Source organism: Calypte anna, chromosome 1 (genome assembly GCF_003957555.1).
Source record: "Calypte anna isolate BGI_N300 chromosome 1, bCalAnn1_v1.p, whole genome shotgun sequence".
NCBI lineage: Eukaryota > Metazoa > Chordata > Aves > Apodiformes > Trochilidae > Calypte > Calypte anna.
Window position 1 is genome coordinate 68805347 of NC_044244.1, and position 23081 is coordinate 68828427.

At 34.4% G+C, this 23081-nt stretch overlaps 1 protein-coding gene across 1 annotated transcript in view; it reads right to left on the bottom strand.

Annotated features, from left to right (window-relative positions):
- PPFIA2 (PTPRF interacting protein alpha 2) overlaps positions 1-23081 on the bottom strand; it is a 281670-nt gene that overhangs the window by 60914 nt on the left and 197675 nt on the right. Inside the window, exons 7-9 of the mRNA XM_030446493.1 lie at positions 12595-12711; positions 4145-4366; positions 1805-1951 (exon numbers count right to left, since the gene is read on the bottom strand). Coding sequence (XP_030302353.1) covers positions 1805-1951; positions 4145-4366; positions 12595-12711 — 486 coding nt within the window. The remainder of the gene's footprint in view (positions 1-1804; positions 1952-4144; positions 4367-12594; positions 12712-23081) is intronic.

The following is a 23081-nucleotide window of genomic DNA, read 5'->3' on the forward strand; positions in this document are numbered from 1 at the left end:
AAGCACAGATACTCCCATAACCTGGGAGAGTTTATTGGGAAGGTATTCACTAAATCATGGAACCATGCAGGCTCTCGGTCTCAATGAGCAGTGATTTGAGGTTCAAGGATCTTCTAAGGCTGTAACATGGTAGCAATGAAGATGACCAAAAAGCTCCTCTGATGGAGGTATTGTTTCTCTGAAGAAAACAATTGTGCCAGTAAAATGAGAATTTTCCAAATGGAAACACTGGGTCTATCTCACAGACAAGTTTATGCATGAGCTAAAATGGGACAGAAGGACAATTCCAGAAGGATAGAATTCCCAGCGACAAATTGCTGGGAATAAATTGCCAAATGCAATTTGCTGAACAAATGCCAATCAAATATTAAGTAATGTGAAAACTGAAGTTTAATTCAGGATCATATATGGGTTTCTAGTTGCTGAAGGCTGTAGTGATATTGTTCATTATGAAAGTACAAATAAGTCTTTTTTTGTACAATTGGAATTGATTAATCTGTGATAACCATTGAACAGAAACAGGAAGATTTCTGATAACTGCATTATTTTCTGGCTTACTGAGATGCACCACGAGATAATATTTTTTTAATGGCTTGGTAAGTGTTTCCTGCTTTTCTGTTCCTTCCAGATAATAGAAGACAATGAAAAAGCAGTGTGCTTTAAGATTCTTTTTTAAGCCTTCAAAAGCATAAAAAGGCAGGCTTTTCATTTTGCAATGCTCCAAATCCACTTTAAGCCTGCTTGCATATATTCCAAGCCTATTTCTATTGATCACTGATGTGAGTAGGAAGACCTCTGCAACACAGCATAGCTTATATCAGCAGCAATAAAAACTCTAAGGAGAGATGCAGGTACCTTACTTTTCTGTTGCTGGGTGTTGCGGGTTTTTTCCTAACGATTGAAGACATCTCCTAAAATAATCAAAGGAAGCTGGCAGAAGCTGTAGAGTTTGAGTTCTGATGCTTTAATTTCCCTGAAGGCACAGTTATATGTATATGTAAAGACACATACAGATGAATGTGTGCATGTGTGTATAAATGTATCTGCATACAATCATAGAAGCAGAGATTATAAGATCATGCAGGCTTTTTGTCTTTGAAGACAATAGTTGTCTGAAACAGAGGTGGAATCGCATCTTTTATGGTTTTATTTTTATTCATTTCATGTTAGCTTTCAGTTCACATTGTATTCTTCAATCTACAAATGGCTTTTTTTCTTTTCATTTTACCTTTTAGCTTTGGGAATCACTACTATGGAAACACACTACCATGAGAGAAAACTGCACAGTCATGTTATACTCTTTTCCAAAACACAATCGTGGATAGTTTAGATTTGTAAAATTTTATTTAAACTCTGCTAATATGAGGAATTTGTATATAATATTGTCTGTAAATTTTGATTTTTTGTGCAGAAGGGAACTCCTTTTGCTTATACTATTTTTTTTTTTTTTTGGTTTGGGTTTTTTGTTTTTTGCTTTGTTTTTTTTTAAACAAAGATTTTTTTTATGTAAGAAGCAAGTATAATCCTTTACTTAGAGGATATGACTATGTACATTTAAGACACTATCAAAATACACAGATATTTTGCAATATTAAATGTACAGATTCATTTGTCATTCATGGTTGTAGTGGCTGTCACGAAGCACAGAGACGCTGATCAACTTAGGGCTTTTTAGATTAACTGATCTGCTGATTAAAAATGAACAGATTAACTCAATCAAACCCTTCTACTGTAGATCTGCCCACTTTTTGCATTCATTTTCACAGTGCATACAGAAAGCAGCTGACTAATGCAGATACTGCACCTGACGTAGGATGGCCTCCTTATTTGCCAGTTCATTTTCCAGCTTATCGTTCATGTCATGGATGGAGGTGGATTCTCTCTGTGCACTGAGGTAGCGCTTCTCCAGGGTAGTTATTCTTTCTTCCATATCTTCCTTTTGTGCCATTGCCTAGCATTAGAAAAAACCCATCAAGAACCAGGTGATTAAAACACCTTGTAATTTTATATATGGATATACCAGTTCATATTTATACCAGTTTAATTTTCATGCCAATGGTGGGTAGAGATGAAATTGCTTAGCAGTAGTTTTTCTCTTTTAAAGAAAAATGCTTTGGGATTTTTTTCTTACTAGGGTGTTTGAAGTGGTAGCTGTTTAGTAGAGCAAACAGAAACAGCCCTCACCTTTGGTATATTTTTATATATTTTTCAGTGCAAAAAACATAGCAAACAAAGCTCACGTTTATTTGTTTGGTTCCTAAACAACAGGAGGCCTGATCAGAAAATAGAAAACCTGATAGAATTATAGAATAGTAGAAACATAGTGCAGCATTCTGAGGAAAAATATATATGCACATTTCTACTCTTACTCCTAAGTCCTGCAAAAAATTTCAGCAGAAGTACATGTAAAAGACAGCAGATGATGTCCCGAAATTTCAGGAAAAGAAGTGACCACAGTATGCATAACATAACCATAACATATGGGTATGTTACCCATATATGTTATGGATAAGTGTTTCTTCAAAATCTTGAGCAGTTTTTATTCATGTATTAGAAGCTGGCCTCACTGAGGTCAATAGCTGTAATTTAGCTTATATGTTAGTCTGTTTATTACATTGTTTATTTCTCTTTAACTAATTTTAGTCAAAGAAGAAATTTTTATTAGTTTTAAACTTGTGTCTGGCTCTTGAAAAGACCTACATATTGATAGTCTTTCAAGGTGAAAAGGTTTACTGAAGAGCACGTCTTGCTGCTTGCTTTATTACATTATAAAAGTAGTGTTGAAGTGAAATTATTTTTCAAGTAAGATACAATACATGTAAATTTAATCTAAATTGCTAGTCCTAAAATGAACCTTATCCAGGTGATCCTTTTGCATATTGCCAGAAAAAAGACCATAAAAATCTGATCTAATTTTGATCTAATACTTTATCTGAATTACAAAATACTAAAATACCCTTCTTGTTGCAAGTATTTGATTTTCTGCACTGGGTAGGCTTTTGTAGAGTATGCAATAATGGCAAGTAAATCCATCTTTACAAATACCTTTGGGGCAGATTTTATGTTGACATATGGTAATTATTCTATATGTGAATGCATTAGTGTTCAGTTTGCTCAGGAATTAAAGGGCTGAAAGCCAATAAGCTTGTAGCCAGTTTAATATGGCATTTAAGGGAGAAATAGCAAGTGGCAATCAAGTGTCCATGAGATAGCAGCATTTTTCAAAGGTAGATGATTGGGGGAGTGTCAGAGACCCCTGATGGTATAATGGAGCAGCAGTGGAAAAAGAAACATCACAGTGCAAACTATCTTTTGTAACCCGATAAAACAGATACAATACTTAAAAAGAGTCAGACTACCAAGATGTGAAGACACTCTGAGGCTTTGTCAGGCATCAGATCTGAAGAAACATTTCTTCCAGAATACTAGAAATAACAGGTTAAATAAATACATACAAACAAGTGCATATATATAAATACACATAAATTCATACAAAATACCTATATTTTAGAAAGCAGTGAAACAGAAAGTTAACCAATCAAATTTCAAAGTACTAAAATAGGTTCTAGAAGGCAACCATTCAAATTTATTGATCTCCATATTAGATAAGATACTCTGGAATGTACTAAGGAGCATCACAACTTTGAGAGGAGGAGAGTAAAGGAAATCTGAATTATGTTTGCATTTCTTGAGAGAAGGGAAAACCATATCATAACAGTTCTAATGAAGTTACCACACAAGAGTAAATATCACAATGGATGATATAAATAATGACATTTTATAAAACATCCCAGGAGTTTAAAAAATATACTGTAGATTATCTGACCAATATCTCTATTTAACCAGCTTCTGCTTAAGAAGTTGAAACAGCTGAAAACTTGCTAAAATGCACTCTAATCATGCTAACCACAAAAGCATTGGCCTTCCTCCTATTGTACCTGCAAATACGCACACTTGCTTTTAAGAAACTGTTTTTATTAAGAGAGTTCTAGTACTACTTCTTAATCTAAATTTTGTGTTTCCCATGTACAAGGGTTCTTACCAGTCCTTCACTTTTGCTCCCCGTATCCATTGGCCTCAGTTTGTACTGATCATCACAGGAAGTGCAGTCAAGAAATATGAGGTAAGTCTGCAAACTCCTTACCTCTCTAATGTCTCTCTGATATTTACTGTTCATTTCCTCTGTTTTAATGAGCTCCTTTCTGGCAGTCTCTGCTTCCTGCTCTACCTCTCCCACCCGAGAAGACAGTGCAGCCAAACGCTCCTTCATTTGTGCCATTTCATAGTTTTGCTTTTCCAGTAATTCTTGAAGTTCAACAACTTGACTGGCCTCATCATTTGAGTCAATGGAGCCATTTGATAGCCGCTGTTAACAGAAAAGTGACATTATTAATTAATTACCTTTTCATGTGGACTCTATCAAAAGACTTCCTAAAGCAAAAATTATTTTTTTAAATTACAAAATCAACTAGAAGAAGAGAAGTCACTGTAGATATAACAGACATGGTTATGGAAAAAAAATGCAAAGTGTAGTATTCAATATAATTCAATAAACATTCAATATGAGGTTCCAGGATGCCACACCACATAAATGTTTGTCTTAAGAATACTATACAACATTAAGGTTATTCAAGTATGAATAGCAAAAATAGTCCCCCAAAGTGCCAAATTCCATGCCTACACCTTAGCTAAACTTATACAGCATTTAAACTGAATCAAAGTCCATTTCATTTGCAAAGTAGGCCATGCTGCACACAGGAAACAACACCAGTAACTCACCAGTAAACACCAGAAAGCACTTAGAGTTGGGAAAATATACTGGTTAGTTCTACACTAGAAACAAGTTCAGCTGAAGTCATTGGTGTGCTGGGGCAAGGCCTGGTATGAATATAGTTACAAAGAAAAAATATCAAGACTCTGGGACTCCCATTGCATTTGTAATATGATTTTAGGAATATTGCAAATAAATTATTTTAGGAAAGAAGTGTGTTCACTAGCAGAACTTCCTGGCATTGCCTTGTTTTAATAAATAGACATGCTGAGCTTTTTCTAGTATGGGCTAAGCCATTGTTTCATACAAATTTAATTACCACATGTAATTAAAATAGGCAAAACCAACAAGGAAAACTAAGGTAATCTGACTTTGAACTGTATCATGAAAAAATAAAACCAAAGTAGTCCAATTTGTCACTACCTTTCTTGACTAGGTGCAATTTTATTGGTTAAACTTATATCTTTGAGTACAGCTACAAAATATTTTAGTGTAAAGATCATTTAAAACAGAAGAATACAGGAATATTGGTCTTAAAAAGCACTTGTCCTCCAGATGGCATGCTGTTTAGCAGTGCATATATAAAATAGCAAACCAAACTTGCTTGCATTAGCACATCTGTATTACTATTGTCAAAATGAAATTTTCTAGAAAAGTCAAAGAAGATTACTTTGCCTAATGGTTTTAAGAAAATTCTTATAACAAAATTCTTTCCCCAGTCAGCCATAAAACAGACCCAGATGAGGATCAACTTCCCCTCTGTGGATCATGGAATCAAATTCTTTTACTCTAAATGTTCATTATATCAAATAACTCAGTTCCAAAATTGCTGTCTTTATACAAGTTAATTATATTGTTCTTTGTTATGTTTTAAATTGTCAATTTAGCAAAAATACCAACATTTTAGATTGGGATTCAAATTAAAAGTTTTCTTTAAAAAATCAATTAAAAATAAATACTCAGCTTAAAATTTGGTATCTTAAGAATTTTGAAGCAAACTTTAAAAGTTTACCTTGGGATTTTAGCTGACAATTTGTCACTTTTCTGCCTTGCTATTATTTGATGCTATAACTATTAATAAGCATTCAACGGGTTACTGAGACAGATGAGAAGACTGATTGGCATCAGCCTAAAAGACCTAACACAACCTCAGACTTTTGTGCTTGGGTTAGTTCAGAGCAAATAAATGCAAAGGAGCAACTCCATCTGTCCCCATCTGCAGTACTGCACTTGCTTCCTCATCACTGGGAAGAATGAGGAAAAGTGCAACAGGAAGACCTGCTGTGGGGTTTTGGAAGACCTTCTTCTGATATGTCACAAAATACTAAATAAATAACTGGGAAATCACATCCTACACTAAGGGTTTCAGAAGTGCTTCATAAAGAAGGCTTTTACACTCGTCCAAATACAGCAAGATGAACTAGGAGGACAAAGAGAAAGGAGATGCAGTCATCACCAAGTAAACCTGGTGACAGTGACAGTATTAACTACAACAGAGGCAGCACACCACGAAGGAAATCAAAGTTCAAAAATATGCTGTAGGACTGAGTGCCATGAAGGGTAATACAGATTAAACAAGAAATGTCTGGGGGGAAAAATTCTTTGAATTACTTATGGTCTGTGAAAACGGAGGAGGAAAATAAATGTTCATGTTCCCTACTGCTGAACAGTATGAAAAGGAAACAAAAGTCCCTGGGACTGGATTTTCTTTCTTTCAAGATCCAAAAAGCACAGCAGTAAGGCAATCTGCTGCCTATATAGGAGTGTCAGCAGGGAGGACAGCAAATTGGAGTGTTACATATAACAATCAATCCTCCCCCAAGATCTTTTCTTCTCCAACCTATTTTCTCTTAAATAATAAAATGAAAACCATCCACAGACTGGTTTACTAGTAAAAACCAAGATCAACAGTAAAAAGAACACCAGGATAAAGTGTAAAAAAAGACTAACCCAGAACAGATTCTGTTAATCCATTTCACATTGCTCTGTCAATTAAAAGCCTTAGCACTCATACTGAAGGAAAACCGAGTAAAGGATGATAAATACACTTCAGTTTAAAAAAAAAAAAAAAAAAAAAAAAAAAGGGAAAAAAAAATAGGCAGAAGAAACTAACTTTACAAGGGCAAATCCCAAGACCAGTAAAAAGCACCTCCAAGAGATATTTTTCTCTCTAGCTTTAAAATACATGACACAGATACATTTGGTCTAAATATTATCAACCAGTAATTGCATATTTTACATATGTAATTAATTACATTAATTACATATTTTATGCTACAATTTAACCTCAGAGAGTGGTAATAAGGAAAAAAAAAAGACTGTCCTATGGGGTTACGTCTGAACAATCAGCAGTGAAGATAATCTTCATAGACTTCATAGAACTCCTCACTAATGCCTCTCAGTTTTTCATTGTACCATTGCAACTGAGGGCTAAATTAGGCTCTGTCTAAATACAAGGTTCTTTTCAACAATTGAAAGAAAGCTCAAAAATCAGAAATTTGGTATCTTAGAATTCCCAAAAGAAGATATATTTTATAGTGTAAACACTGGGTTTATGGACGTTTATTCTGACTTTTTGTTTTTATTCACTTGTTTGTTCACTTGGTGTTTTGTTCTGTTTTTTTCCCACCCCTAAAAATGTGTCCCTCACATCTACATTTTACTGAGACCCTCTCTAAATTTTTCTCTAAAGGAATACTATCAAATTCATTGCATCATAAATTTTTAGTGTTTCTGAATAAGTATAATGTCATATTGTAGTTTTTGAGAGTTCATGCTGAACAAATTCTCTCAGATTCTCCTCCTAATATTCAAGTCTCTGTTAGTCAGGATGGCCAGCTCTGGCAAACAGTATAACCCAAAAGATTTCTGAAACTATGTTATACTAGAATTATGTTAAAATCCAGTTATCTTTAAAAAAATGAAAAGTTTTTGATCAAAGATATTTGTCTTGACCTGCAACATCAGATTCAACATTAAATGGCTTGTCACAGGTCTGCAGTAAGTTCTATTTGCTAATTATTATTTTACCAATATAACTAGTGTAAATGTAGGTAACAAAGGACACAAGTTTATGCAAGCCTTACTACACCCAGATCAGGGTTTTTAAGTTTTCTCTTTTTTTTTTGCCAGTATGAAATTAAATGGGAAAGCAATGATCTAAAACATACATCAAGTAGAAAACAACAGATTTTTTTGCTAAGTTTCAGCAAGAAACTGCTTTCAGAAACATCACAAAATTTAGAAAAGGCTATAAAAGTAAGATGGAGATGTTTCTAAATAACAGAATGTCATTGCTGCAGGCTCTAGGAGTCTTGATTATACTGTTACCTGCCTCTAGATACGACATATCTTCCTATCTGCCATAAGCCCGTGACCCCAACACTTATATTTATGGGACTCTGAGATACCTCTCTTTCACCAGGCTCAACCTAAAGAAACATCACTGATTCAATTAATTTTATGAGACATCTCCCTTCATCTTCTACTAGTGCAGATACCAGCTGGTGCTCTGTACTAATATGGATGCATTTGGTCAGTTGCTCAGATTTTTTGGCAAGTCAACTGCTGATATGGCAGCTGAGATGTGAAAGCTCTCCTGTATTTCATTGAAAATATACAGAATTTCAATGGTACGAATCACTTCAGAAATATTTTGGAAATACAACATGATAAGTAGTAGTAACCTAGGTTATGTTTAGACAAGACAATTCCTGCAAATAATGAGGAAGAGCAGAGGAGAAATGCCATAAAGTTTCTAAAAGCTTATAAACAGTTTTGGGCAGACAAACTGGAAAATCACAGTCCAAAATCCCAGAGGGAAAAAAGATAATGTTTAACTTTGTTAGTACTAGAGATGTTCCTTCTGACCTACAAAAAACTGTCCATGAAGGCCAGGTTATCAGGGGAGAAACAGAATATATATATTTCTCAGGTCAAATAAACTTGACTGAATTCTGTAGTACAGAAATATTAAAAAAGGAACTGAAATAAGTGGTTCTCTGGCTGCCCTGTAATACAGAATCACAGAGCTGGCCACCTAGCCCACCACCCTCTTGGCACTGTATCCTGTCTCAAATGTAAATCAGTTCTCCTAAAAATCCTTAAAAGTTTCCAGCGTTTGAGATACCTTAAGAGATTCCCTTTGCATCATAAGCTACATTTTTTATATTTAAAGATAACAATTCTGTGTTCACTAGTCTTTAGGCTTTCAGCCTACATTTAAAAAATTCTTCAGGTTTTGTTCTATAGGTTTCTGGTTGTTTCTATTGCTATCTTCTGAGTTCTTCCCAAGACAATCCACAACTTATCAAGTGTGGGACACAAAGCTCCATACAGGGGTTCAGCTGAAGCCTTACCAGGGCTGAGGAAGGGCAGGGAATATTTCACCTCCTGCAGTTCCCAGTTCTGTTTAGCTTTCCCATCATGACATTTGCCTTTATACTGTTGATCCATGTTATTTTTATCAGCCCCATTAATCCCATATTCCATTTCTGCAGGATCATTACAAGGCTGCCTCCCATATTACATAGGTATTTTGTGTGTTCATTCCAGTCTTCCCATACCTTGTATGATTTTTAAAAAAAGAACTATGAGGATTTATCAGAGACCTCTTTTCATAGGTTAGGATCCTACCTCTGCAAATCACATTAAACCAAGTGCAGGTCCTACCTTCCAAATAATTCTACTTGTTACTCATAAGACACTTAATCCCTTTCCCCTTTGTGATTTACAGTAGAACCTCATCTGAATGCATGTTTTTTCTGCTTAGTATTCCACCAGATGATAACAGCCTTTTTATACATGGTCCCATTAACCACCTACATTTATGAACCTTCATGAAAATTCATATACTTCCACCTAGAGGGCTGTGGTCAAATGCATCTATGGACTTCCTTTTTTCATCTTTTTTAACATCAAACGCACAGCCACACTTTCATTTCCATAATGGATCTTTCTTTCTGAGCCATGAAGCTTATCAAGGACTCGAGAACTGATGAGAACACCAACCTTTCTTAATCCCAAACCTTCATAATAATTTTGGGTTTGCTTAAGGTAAATAACCTCCTGCAGCATTGCTGGTGCAATAATTTGAAGGAACACGTGAACTTTTTGTAACCTTTTACTAACACCTTGCACTCAGGTTCCCCCAGAAGTACATCAGGTGTAGTCAATAGCCCTGCTTGTACTGTCCAGAGGGGCTCAGCTGTTGCCACTCACTGCTGCCTGTTTAATTATTGAGAAGAGGTGCACATCAGCTACCCCTGCCAAATGGCAAGCTACTCCTTCACAGCTTGCACCACTGCAGAGCTTCACATACGCTCAGCCTCTTTCTTTTAGCATCCCTCCATGTATTCTCCATGGTTCCAACTCCATTGGTTCTATCTTATCTCTAATACTGCCTTTGCAGTTTCTCTGCCTGCTTCCTAATACATTTCCCCATGGGCACTTCATTCACTGGAACTCTGCCTTTCTTGGCTCACACTGAGTGACGTAGCTTAGAAGCTTTATTGTTCTAGAGAAAAAAATTTAATGTATATAGTTGAGGTCCCCACTACAAAACATGTGTGACTTTACCTGGCATCCACCCACCAGTGAAAGCAACTGTAGGTGCAATCTGCAGTCTGTTCCAGGCACAAAAATTCAGACTCAAGAAGGTCCTTGATGTTTTTGTTGGTTTGTTTGGTTTTTCTTTTCTTTCTTTAGTATTGCTTAAATCAGGATAAACTCCAGGTTGAAATCCCTAATACTTTCCTATGGCACATGTCTTGCAAAGTTTAGAGTTCTGTGAAATCATAATTACAGCAATTCACTCTTCTCTTCTTAAAATTTTTACTTTTTTCCCCTTTTTTCTTGTGAAGTAATAAATATTCATACCTAATACTTCTCATTACTTCTCTTTTACCATTATTTTCTTTTGAGATATTTCATTTATATTTGATAATGAATCTCCCTTTATGATTACAACCTGTCACCATTGATAAGATTTATCTTTTTTAAAGATTACCTAGCTTGATTTCCCTTAAAATGAGCAGTATTGTGCACTGAGCCATTACTTTATAGAAATCAGTTTATGGTAGAGTTGGACAATTTCATTTTGAACCAATTTTTTTGTGTCATTAAAATACATATACATGAACGATTTTTTATTAAATGTATAAACTTTCATTTTATCATTATTAAAATATTCTGGCTTTTTAAAAACTCAATTATCATTAGTAGATTTTTCATAATTCTGCTCGTATCAGTGTAGATAAAGAGACTAATGCAAATTTGTTCATATCATTTTAATTATTTGCATGACACTGAGTTTTCACTTCTCTAACAATGTCTCATTTTCATAATTTTTTAAAACTAAACGAATGGCCCAGAGAAGTTATTGGAGTGCTCTTTCAATTGTCTTGAGAGCAAGTAGCTTTAAAGCATTTACTAACTTTTTTCAGCACCTATTCTAAATATTGAAGTAATACAGAATATTTCCATTGTTTCATGAAATGCAATAAAATATTTACGTTTTTTCCTCCAGGAGTATAGCCATCAGCAAATGAGCTAAAATCTATGCTGACATCTTTTTCCTAAATACACAAGGAGTTATTACAGCTTCAGAATGCATATTAAACTTCAGAACAACTAAATCTCAGAAAATAACCCAGTTTTCTTGTTTTCCACATAGGCCTTATTTAGCTTAACAAGACCAACTTAAATTGTTTTGATTAGTATGTATAGAATTTTTCTGGACATAACATTTAAAATTTTAGGATTTCAGTAATGTCTTACTTTGTGTTTCATTCCTCTTTCATTAATATTTAAATGTGAAGATTTGTTAAAGGACAGATATTTTTACCTTCAGCTAAGTAGTGTGGTTGTATCTAAAAGCACAAGTGAGTAGGATGTTGACTATTTTAACAAAAATTTTGCAGATATGTCAAAGTGTAAGATTTTGTAAAAAAAGGGGAAAGTAGCTTGTAAACAGTGTTTGTTTACTGTAGGTTTCTCGATCACATCGCTTACTCAAAGGAAAATATACACGTAAAATAAACCACAAAACATGTAAAATTAATGATTGCAGTGCAAGAGAACACTTGCAAATTGGATTGACTCTGAAATAAATATGTAATGATGAGTGTTATTTTTTATAAGTATGATTTATGCTGCTCTTCATCACACACCATTAGACAAAAATGCACAATTAGAGATCCAAGCAGCAGCTCTACCGATTTCAGCTGTCTCCCAACTGTTGTGTTATGCCTGCATTTTAATTTAAAAGCTGTGAAGCAAGAGAGGAAGATATTCTCCACCTTTCTTCTCTTTCATCCTCAAGCAGCACATACTTACCCTAAATTATATATATATATATATATTTCTTATTGAAAGAGAACTAAGTAAAATGCTTTTTACTTTGCTTGCAAATGTGGACGTGAAGAGTATCTATTTGATAGCATAGGAAAATGACATTTTATGGTTTTTAGATTTATGTCATCTCTTCGTGGGCTATTTTGACAGCAGTTTTTTATATTTTTCCTTTCAGACAGACACACCACTGCACCTTGCTCTCTGGTATGTAACATACATCACTTGGCAGGATATAGCACAATTGTAGCATAATGGAAAACATTCCAGGAAAAGTCAATTATTGTTCTTTGTCAATCTAACTTAATACATTATCAAAGAGCACAGATGATTTAAACAAGTTTATTTTTTTATTCTGGTTTTGATAGGCAATATTCTAAAGGAACGTTCCATAAAATATCAATTTTACAGAAGTCCAACACCTGTTTATTTCTTATACTGCCTGTGATTCACTGCAAACTAACATTTTATACCTTTTCATGTACCTTTTGCCCTGGCTCCATTCCTTCTATATGCTCTGATTCGGCAGGCCCCTCACCAGCTGCCATTTTCCTTTGAATGTGTGCATTTTGTTCACGCAAAGCTACGATCTGCAAAAAAGAGGAAGGAAGTGGTCAATATACATGAGAAGGAAGAAAACTACTGAGCAGACAATTTGTTAGAGCTAATAACATCTTGACCTTATTTTGGCCTTTTGTAGCATTTTCAAAGTTATACTTGTATGTGCAGAGAAGCTTAAAAACCAAATACCTTAATGATTAAAGACTGTTAACAATTCAAGAGAATCTACATAGTTGACATTGTCTCTTTTTATCTTCTATCTTTACTTTGTGCTAGGGTACTTTTTTTTTTTTTTTTTTAGGTTGAAAAATGAAAGAGCTGTTTGGCATTGATTTTGTAACACTACAAGAACAAGACTCCTTCTTTCACATAGAAACAATGGACGCCAAAAATTGGCATTACAGCATTGCAGGAAAACAGTACCAAAAGTCTATGAATCAAAACCAAGTGACTGAAAAGTGCTGGCTTTCTGCCAAGTACCTATCTGTTAGTAACTGCAATATACAATTTAAGTGGATTTTGTTAAGTAAAACATGCATGTAAAAGTCCTCTACTGTGGCATTCATTGACTATTTTAGTGCATATGCAAGTAGGTTTTATTGTACTAGATATATAATTTTTATTTATTTGTAGTGCTGTTAAAAATCCCATGCAGCCAGGGGAAGATAAGCTGTTTTCTCTGTGACTTTTTAGCGTAGTCTCAGACAACAAACAGGATGGAAAGACTGAGGTCCTAAAAAATTTTGCTATAAGCTGGAAGATCTGTATAATATAAAACTTAATTATTTTGATAAATTTCCTGGTTAGATCTCTCTGTACTGTTCTGCTTTTATGAGCACATAAATTCTTTACTGAATGTATAAGATTGTGTATTAATCATGGTGAAACACTAGCAGGATGTATAGATGACATTTCTGAAAAGGTGCTGTAAATTTAAAGGCTTCTGTCACTGAATTGCTTCTGCATTAATCCTGAAACGGGGACACTCTAAGACTCTGTCCTGTCCTAGAATACAAAAGCGTAGGGTAGGAGGGAATATTTAAGGCAGTACTACCAAGTAAGTGTGTATAGCAACCAAATTTTTCTGGGACATTTAATTTAATTTACATTTAAAATAGTAGTAATTTAGTTTGGGAAAAAAATAGTTTGCAAATAAAAGATATTATCTTTTTTTTCTTTCTTTTTTCAGTTCTGATTGCAAAGATAATTTGAATCAGCATGTGAGATCTCAGGGAAACACCACTTAAAACAACCCTTCCTTATTATAAATATTGAAAAACATTGTCATATGAGTCAGGATGATTCACTCCTTACTAAATTTCAAGTTACAGTCCTTGTAGAACTTGTGTGACCCCCACTGATTTCAGTGCCAATACAAAGACTTGAGGGCAACATTTCACCCAAAGCAATTACAGGAAAATATGAGTGAGAATTAAAACTGTCTGAGATTTAAAAGATACACTGAGATTTAAAACATTTTGCTTAAATATGAGCATGAGGTCTGTTTCAAATTAAAAAAAAGCTCTTTATAATATTATTAGATATAATCTGTAGATAGCAATTGGTAATTTAATAACTTTTCTTTTTCTGAGTAATTTTCTTGTTCTTTATGTTTCAAATGGTTCTCAAATCTAAACTACAGAAATTATTGTCCCCACTAAGCCAATGTAGCTATCAGTTAGTGGTAAAAGTGACTATCAGGTAGATTAAGGGAGATACATCAAAGAATGTATTAAAAAGTTCTGGTTTATGGAGAGTAATTATACAACATGCAAAATGAAATGTAAAAATCACAGGATACATTAACTGGCAGCCAACAAGAGATCTGAATTTTATCTGGCAGTCCTTCATTGATCCATTAAAATGTAGACTTCACCATACCTTCATTTGGAACTATCACCTATGTTTAATACAATCCCTTAATTGCTCTTTAACTCAATTAAAATATTTTATAAACTTTACCACAAAATTTTATCATTTCATCACATATTCCACAATGATTTATTTTTGTTAGACTCTGCTGGTCTTCAAATATCCTAGTATCATGGTTTCTAAAGAAGTAAGTAAGTAAATAAATAAACAAATTATCACTTCAGAGTGAAAGGCAAATAAATTAACATCATATCTTGTATCATTATTCTGGGGAATTCAATTGATTTTTGAATGTTTGGGAACAATTTTTTTTAACAAAGAAATCATTGTTAAAAGCTTTTGGTTTTTTTCAATGGTTTTATTACTGTTATGAATGGAGAGTACCTATACACAGGAACAATATGAAATTTGAGGTCTGGCATGTCTCAAAAGTTTCATCTCTATGTTAATTGTCTAAGATCCAAGTTGTGAAGAACCACACAACTGACTTGTTTTCATACTTGTAGGGCAGAATTAATGCTCCTAAGGAGGCATGGAAACCCTTGCATGTCTTACAAATAAACATGAATTTTTATTTACGGTTTGTTGAAGCAAAAGGTCCTTAATTGCTGTCATACTCTTGTACTTACACATTTGTTATTTAACTTGGTCTTTCAATAATGTGCAAATTACTTCCAATTGTGCTAATATAATCACTGAACAATTTTCTTCACAGGCAGCCCAAACATGCCTGAATGGATAATGATGATGAAATACATAAAGGTGGAGACACAGAAGAGATTAAAGGTTTTCCTAAGTAGCCTCTGAATCTTCTTGAATACTAATGATCACTACAAGAGTGGCCAGTGATAAAAACACAGATCTAGGTAATGAAGTGATAGTTCAACATAGATAAAACTCAGTAATATTACTTTTGAGAAGTACCTATTTCTCATCTTGATGCTTTTATGTTTATGATTTCCAACTTAGCATATCTACTACATAGCTTGCAGTAGCTTTTCAACTACCCACATACTATTTAAACCTCTAATGTTAAACTCTTAATAGTTTTAATGCTAAATTCTCTTTTGAAAATGTAAAAGGTGATGTTCTTGTGGATGGAGTCATATATGCTATAACCAAAAAAAGGAATCAAAAAATAAGAAGACAGATTAATTATTTTTTTTAAATGTGGATAAGTATCACTGTTGTACCCAAAACTGACAATCAACCTTAAAGTTTAAGTCCAATATCTGGTTGTGTATGGTTAAACATACCAGATGTTTTTTTCCTTACTGTAGACCTCAAATGCTTAGATTCCTTTTCTAAATTGCTATCTGAGACACTGTTTTCCTATTTTGCACACTTGTCAGTATTTGATCTGGACCCCTGCAGCACATTTTAATGTGACTCTTATCTAAAGCAAGTGTAAAGCTTCAGAGATGCTGCTCTCTCCATAGCTGGGTGTAAAGACAGCTTCCTTTCACATGCCTAAATTGAGCTTGCTGCTAACATTGCCATTGCTGAACTGAACAGTTTTTTTTTTGATTGAGGAAAACTCCAGTTTAATAAGATTAAAACAGGGCTTTACTTTTCTAGTGGGACCTTTTTAACTTTTGTGGCATAGACCCATGAAAATATCCTATAGCCTAATGAAACATTCCTTCAGTTTGTTCTTTTCCCACAGGCATGTTGATCCTCAATGTTCCTCTCACTTTTGTAGTCAGTTTTTATGACTGACAAGGGACAATTTCATAATTTTAAAACTTTAAAGAACTTCTATAAGTTTAGATTCTGTCTTCTGGATTTCAAAGGTACACAGTAACAAATGTCACAATTTCTAAAGTCCCACTCTGTCATAATCATTCTGAACATATCCTTACACAACTTTTAGCTTTTTGTCTCAACTCTAAAATATTTTCAACTTCCCTAAATGCCCGTGTTCTTAATTATAATTCTGGTAAACATCCCTACTATATCACCCACACACATACTCTCAAATATCCCGACAGGATTTGTGTCCAATATCTATAGACATCGAGAATTATACAAAGTTAAGATAGGATATCAAATTACAAGATACAATTAAGATAGGATTACAAAAAAATTTACATTCAAAATGGCAACTATTCTTCACCTCCAAAAATGACCAAATCTACACCTCATGCCTATACTCTTTAAAATAAAAGTCTGACTTCAGGGAAGTTACAGGAATATTAATTTCACATATTAAAGTACACCATAGAACATATCAATACATAAGCCAGAAATGAAGAAGAAGTATCTGATGTAATAGAACCACAGTCATCAGGAAAGTTGGTGAAAAGGATAATGTAATATGCAATAATTCCATAATGAATGAAAATGACTAAACTATGAATCAGTAAGCAATAGCATAAATTCAATCTATTTAACAATGGGAACAGTCTGACTGCTCTCTGCACTAAGACATACAAGTGAAATAAATAAAGGGTTCACATTATAATTGCAAAAAATACTAAACTATGAAAGGTAACCGCTGAGGAGAGGAAAAATCAGCACTCAAAAGACGGCAACATTTCAAGTAGGCTCAGTGGACAAAATAAAAACAAGTGGGAACATAGAAACTATACTTGAAGATGCAATGGATTATGCATGGTGCAGTCTCTCACAGGACAGAAAATGAAGAAGCGAAAGCATTTCCCTTACATATTTTCTTAGGGTAGTTTTCAAAACAATTAGAATATATTTCAGAGGTGTGAGGTCAGACTCCTTTTTTAAACATATAATATCCCAAATGACTGGGTACCTATGCTGCTGAAACTTAATTAATTCTGCACTTCAAATCGAGTGCCTTCATTGTTTTAGTTTTCAGGTAATTAAATGTACTATGAATATTTAATATAATCACCTGTAATAGCAATGAAAAGAACCTACTAACTTACTATAGTTTTTTAGTTAACAATTGCCTACTATAGATCTATTTTTAATTATGTACTTGTTAGTCTGTTAGCCTGATGCCATCCAAAAATCTGTCTATGTTTACAGAACTTCACTTTCATCTTTTTACTCCTGAACACATATTTCAAGCATCATTGTGAAAGCTTTTATTAGATTTCCTATGAGAAGTAACTGTCTTGCTGCCAGACTTTCCCTCAAGGCATCAGAATTCTTCAACTCCTTACAGTTTTATTAAGCAGTGTATGATGTTTTGCCTGCTTTTTGACCCATGTTTTGGTGTTCTGAGATTTTTTGTGAGCATGTACTAAAAAAACCAAAAAGATTACTATTGCTTGGCAAGCAGATGTTCAAGAACACAGTTACTGAACCAGTTACTTATTTTCTTGATAAAATGACCTTATAATAATAAAATAATAAATCATAGAATCATAGAATCATAGAATTAGCCGGGTTGGAAGGGACCTCAGAGATCATCTAGTCCAACCCTTGACCCAACAGAGCAGTTGCTAGACCATGGCACTGAGTGCCACATCCAGTCTTTTTTTAAATGTCTCCAGGGACGGAGAATCTACCACCTCACCGGGCAGTCCATTCCAATGCCTGATCACCCGCTCCGTGAAGAAATTCTTTCTAATATCTAACCTAAACCTCCCCTGGCACAACTTAAGACTGTGTCCTCTTGTCTTGTTGAAGGTCGTCTCTAATTAAAAAAGCAGCACTTAACCTACAAAACACCAAGAAACCTTGAAATTTGAAAAATCTGAAACCCCTCCATGTTGGTGGAAAGGAACTAAAGGCACTCCCTATTCTGTTATGAATCATGGTGATATTTGGTCCCTAAGTAGAACTGGCAACTCCTGGAAGGAAGAATTTAGAGACATAGAATAGTTTTGTGGCTGAAAGCACAGGGAGACTCAGAGTTTGGAAGTCTGAGCTGATCGCTGATGAAGTCACCTGTTAAGATTTGGGGTGAATCAGATGATATTGACCAGCTAGGGACCCAGCTAAATAACACCCTTAGCAGTAGGCTTTCCCTGTTATTGTTTTGACATCTTCAGGGAGAAGCTCTGGCTACTATCAATGTATATTATACATTGTAAGCTACAAGGATGATATTCTGGGAACGTTTCCTCCTATAGCAATTTTCTGTCCTTGAAATCATGGCTCCTGAGGCCTTGTTCCCAGTGCCACTGTTCTGAAAAAAAATTAATTCTCTGCATCTCACCCCAGCACAAAGCAGGGTCCACTTAGAGGAAAAATGCTAAGTTTCAGCCTTGGCATCCTGTATCACTCAGTGATGTAAGGCAAAATTACAACAACTGATTGGAAAATCTTGAACTTATCTGGCTGGCACAGAGCAGAATAACTGAAAAGCCAAAATGTTGAATGCTTAGACTAAAGTGGTTTTCTGACTCATTCTATAAATATTGGAGAGAGAAACTTGGCCAGCAGGACTCTGTGTCTGGAATAGGTAGGATGAGAGACATACATATCTTTTTCTCCTGACTGAGGAAAACCAGATGATTATCTTAAAGTAGAGGTCCTCATTATGATGGCTGAATTTAAGCAAAATAAGTACCACCAAAGGACAAAAGTTCCAGAAAAAAATCATGTTATGAAGGAGAAAGCATGCCTGTAATATGGTATTAGACACTATCCTTGTCCTGCCCACTTCACAGGCCCTGTGTTAAAAACGGGTCCAGTTACCTTATGGATGCATACCTGAATCTTCATAGTGCAGAATACTACACACAGAGAAAAAAAGCCATAGAAAAAGTAGTTATATGTTTTAAAAGTGTATGGCCTCTGTGTAGGCTAAATGAAATCTTATTTTAACTTTTGAAATAGTTGCATGATTAATTTTGCTATTGATTTTTTGTTTGATGTTTTTGTTGTTTAAATGGTCTTTAAAAACAGTTGCCAGATAAGGATTTAAATGTAATTGCAGTAATCATCTTGATTTAATTTTGCTTTCCATTGAATAAATGACTACAGCATTAAGAGATACAAAGTTATTTCATTTAATTAGTAAATATATTAGACTAAATGTATACTGAATTTTCTTTTTGTAGAATTCTTTCAAATATTTAGAACAGCAGGCAATTTTTTTTACTTAATTATTTCAATTAAATTAAATAGTTCTAGAAAAAGTTCAAAATAGTATTTTGTTTTTAACAGAGGACGTAAACACTCATATATAATGTTAGACAGTCCCCTGAAAAAGTAAAAATCTGAATCACTTAAAGTAAAGGAAGGCATTTATTTTAACTTTTGAAAAGCTATTTTGTATAAAATTGCCTGACCTGAAACCACTGAACTTGTTTCTTCTTCCAACATTTAATCCATGATGTCCTAGGCAATTAAACTCACCATGTTTTAATTTACTACATCTGTCAGAATTAGAAGGCTTCTGTTTAATTCCTTCTTAACAAGTTGTTTCTTTTCAAATGGATAGTGTGCTAAAACAAACTTCCTGTGACTGGATTGTGTCAGTTTTCCACCCAGTTCTTCCTCATGCCTTTCAGAGTACAGTGAAGTTGCCTCCTTGTATGTCCCACATTCTTCTCATTTAAACAGTGTTCAGTATCAGATTTCATTTTACTGAGAAAATAATTAAGACTCCTGGTCTTCCTTCTGACTTTGCTTTAATCTTTTTCACAGCGATTGTTTGTGTTAAGCTCTATTAAGTGCAGCATGGGGAACAAAAGATGCTTACAGCCTGAGGTGATTTCCCTCTGCCTCCAAAAAAATTTAAATCCTAATTCATTAACATAAATTCCTGTTATATGTCTTGACTTTCTGTTAACCTCAAGAGAGCCTTTCAGAAATCACTGGTTGAAGAGTTCAAAAATATTTCAACAGAGTGATTACAATTGTCCAAATTCTACAGTTATTTTTTCATTATTAATATTTTAGTTTAGTTACAGGGCCAGAAATGCACATACATTTTCTGGACATGTCATATATAACTTACATATGGAATGCATACTTGCAAAATCTTTCCAGGAAAAAAAAAAAATGGCCTTTTTTGAATCTGAGAAAATGCAGGCAATAAAAAAGGATCTTTTTGTTTCATCTGCTCATAAGGGCAAGTTCAGGAAGGATGCATCTCACTCAGTGGTGGTCACCTGGCTACTTATTTAAATTGTAAGAGAAGGACTTTCATAAAATCCTGAGATATGTTAAAATATTAATTTTTGTTATAGTTATCAATGAATAAAAAGGAATATTCTAATAATCCTTTTCAAATAAGACTTTCAATATTTAATTAGCATCCCACTGGATAGTTTCAGCTTTTACTGCAATTTTAAGAGTCTATCTTTCGAGGTCTGATGTATTTAACTGCAGTACTGTGAGATATTGGTGCCTGCATCCTCTTAGTCTGAGTTTTTCAGCAGGATATCAGAGGCAGCACTGTTGCACACAGGGTGTACAGGGGTGGTACCCAAGGCACAGAAATTCATCCTCTGTTACAGGGACAGGGTAAGGTTATGCAGGTACAGAGAAATATCTGCTGGGGATTTGAAATTTCTTAGCAGATTCCTCCAGTCTGCAAAGTAAACGCAATTTGCAAAACAAAGGCCAAAAAAAATTGTGATAGTGGTGTCTGAAAGTCTTTCCATGCCCTACATTCCATCATCTTGTCCCACTGCTTTCTGATCACCTGCAGCCTCATGGCTGCCAAATTATAGCAATTCCAGAATAGCAGAATACACACTTACCTGCATGTTTTCACACATATTCACATGATTGAATAAATCCCTGGTAAGCTTGCAGAACAGGTCACTCAGGAAATCATGAACAAAACTCAGCATAGGTGTTATAATGCGATGACTTAGAAGTAGTCAAACCAGTATGAAAAGAATGGAATGTAAATCTGGTTTTAAGGTACAACAGCAAGTTTTTAAAATGCGCAATTAAATTTTGCCTAAAAGTAGATACCTTATACAATTTTTTAAATTATTCTGGCAAGGAGATTACCCACTTAAAGCATACTCCATTTGAATAGTTCTATTTCCAAATATGCCTAAAATATACGTTCTGAAGAACTAGGGGAAACCCCTGTATTCATACATATGAATATAGCAAATGTATTTGTTTATGTGGTATTACTAGCTCTGGAATGAGACAAGAAACCATGCAGGAAAGCCAGAATCATTACATGGCACCTATTGGCACAATAAATCATATGTTGCATGAAAAAAAAAATACTTCTAAGTTCTATCATGCTGACAGTATTGGCATGATCCCAGAGGAAGCCTTTCATTTGTCAGGCTTCAGGGTCTTCCATTAAAGCGTACAGAAATGGATGTAACCACAGGCCCTGCAGGAGAAGCTGTTGTATCACAGATTCTGGCAGTAAGAAGTGGAGGTATCAAATGAGTGCTTGTTGCTCTGAAAAGGCACACTTGGAACACTACAAAGATATTAGGATTAGCAGGCTGACTGCACTTCAGCAAGACCTATTTGAATTTCACTACATAAAGCAGTGCACTGGTTTAGGTAGATCTGGCAAATATCATCCAGGCACCTGCCATTTAAATTCTTACAAGACTTCCTAAAAACCTATATGCTAATCAGGAAGACTGAACCAACTCTATTTATAGTCATGGGCTAACAATTATTTTCTTAGCCTGAGATAAAGATGTTTTAATTATTTCCAACAGTCAATGGGACTGAGTCTCAAAATCTAATTTACTTAATTTTCTACACTGATTAAAGAAAGAGCCCAAGCAGGGAGCTTGCCTCGTCTTTGGATAACAGTGATGAAACATATAGTAACATGGTCCACTAATAAGACCACCAAAGTGTTTCTGAAATGCTTGAGAGCTATCCATGTAAAAAATAAACTTAATATAACCACATGGATAAGTGGCTTTCAGAGAGGTGGATCTTCCCAGAGTGGAAGATAAAATCTGATTCAGTATTGTGATCAAATGAACTGCATAGGACTGCCTATATATATACTTATATATTTATAGCCTTTGAGAAACTGAATGCAAGATGATATTTAGGCTTTCATAAATTATGTCTTCATAAATGAAACTTATCATAAATCCCTGCAGAGTCTTTTAAGACAACATTTAAAAAATAATCTCCCTGAAATGGCTTTCTTTAGTGCTGAAATGCTTTAGGTTTTCCGTTCAGCAATGCTGACTCCGAGCTTTGTGATCTGTTATATTTAAACATGTAAATATGGACTTAGAATTTTATTTTCACTACAGGTGGGAGATAAAATAATTATAGACCATAGAGCATTGCAATCAACATTAGCCACAACTTGAGACGAAAAAAGAAAAAGAAGATAAGAAGCCTTTGAGATTGCAAAAGTAACTTTGGAAGGCAGGGAATTAAATTTCCAGTACTAAAAATACATTTTGGGCTCGTTTGGGGGAATAGTTGTTTTTTTATCTAACTTTGAACTTTGTTTTGTCTCCCATTCATCTATTTAAAACAAAAAGAGTCAGACAAATTTGCAATTAAGACTTTTATAATAGCACTCTGAAAATTCACTCTTAAACTAAGTGTTCATGTCTGACTGATAACCTTAGCTAGGTTTCTTTTATAGTTGCCTGTATTATAGTGTATTTGCTTGCTTTTTAAGTGA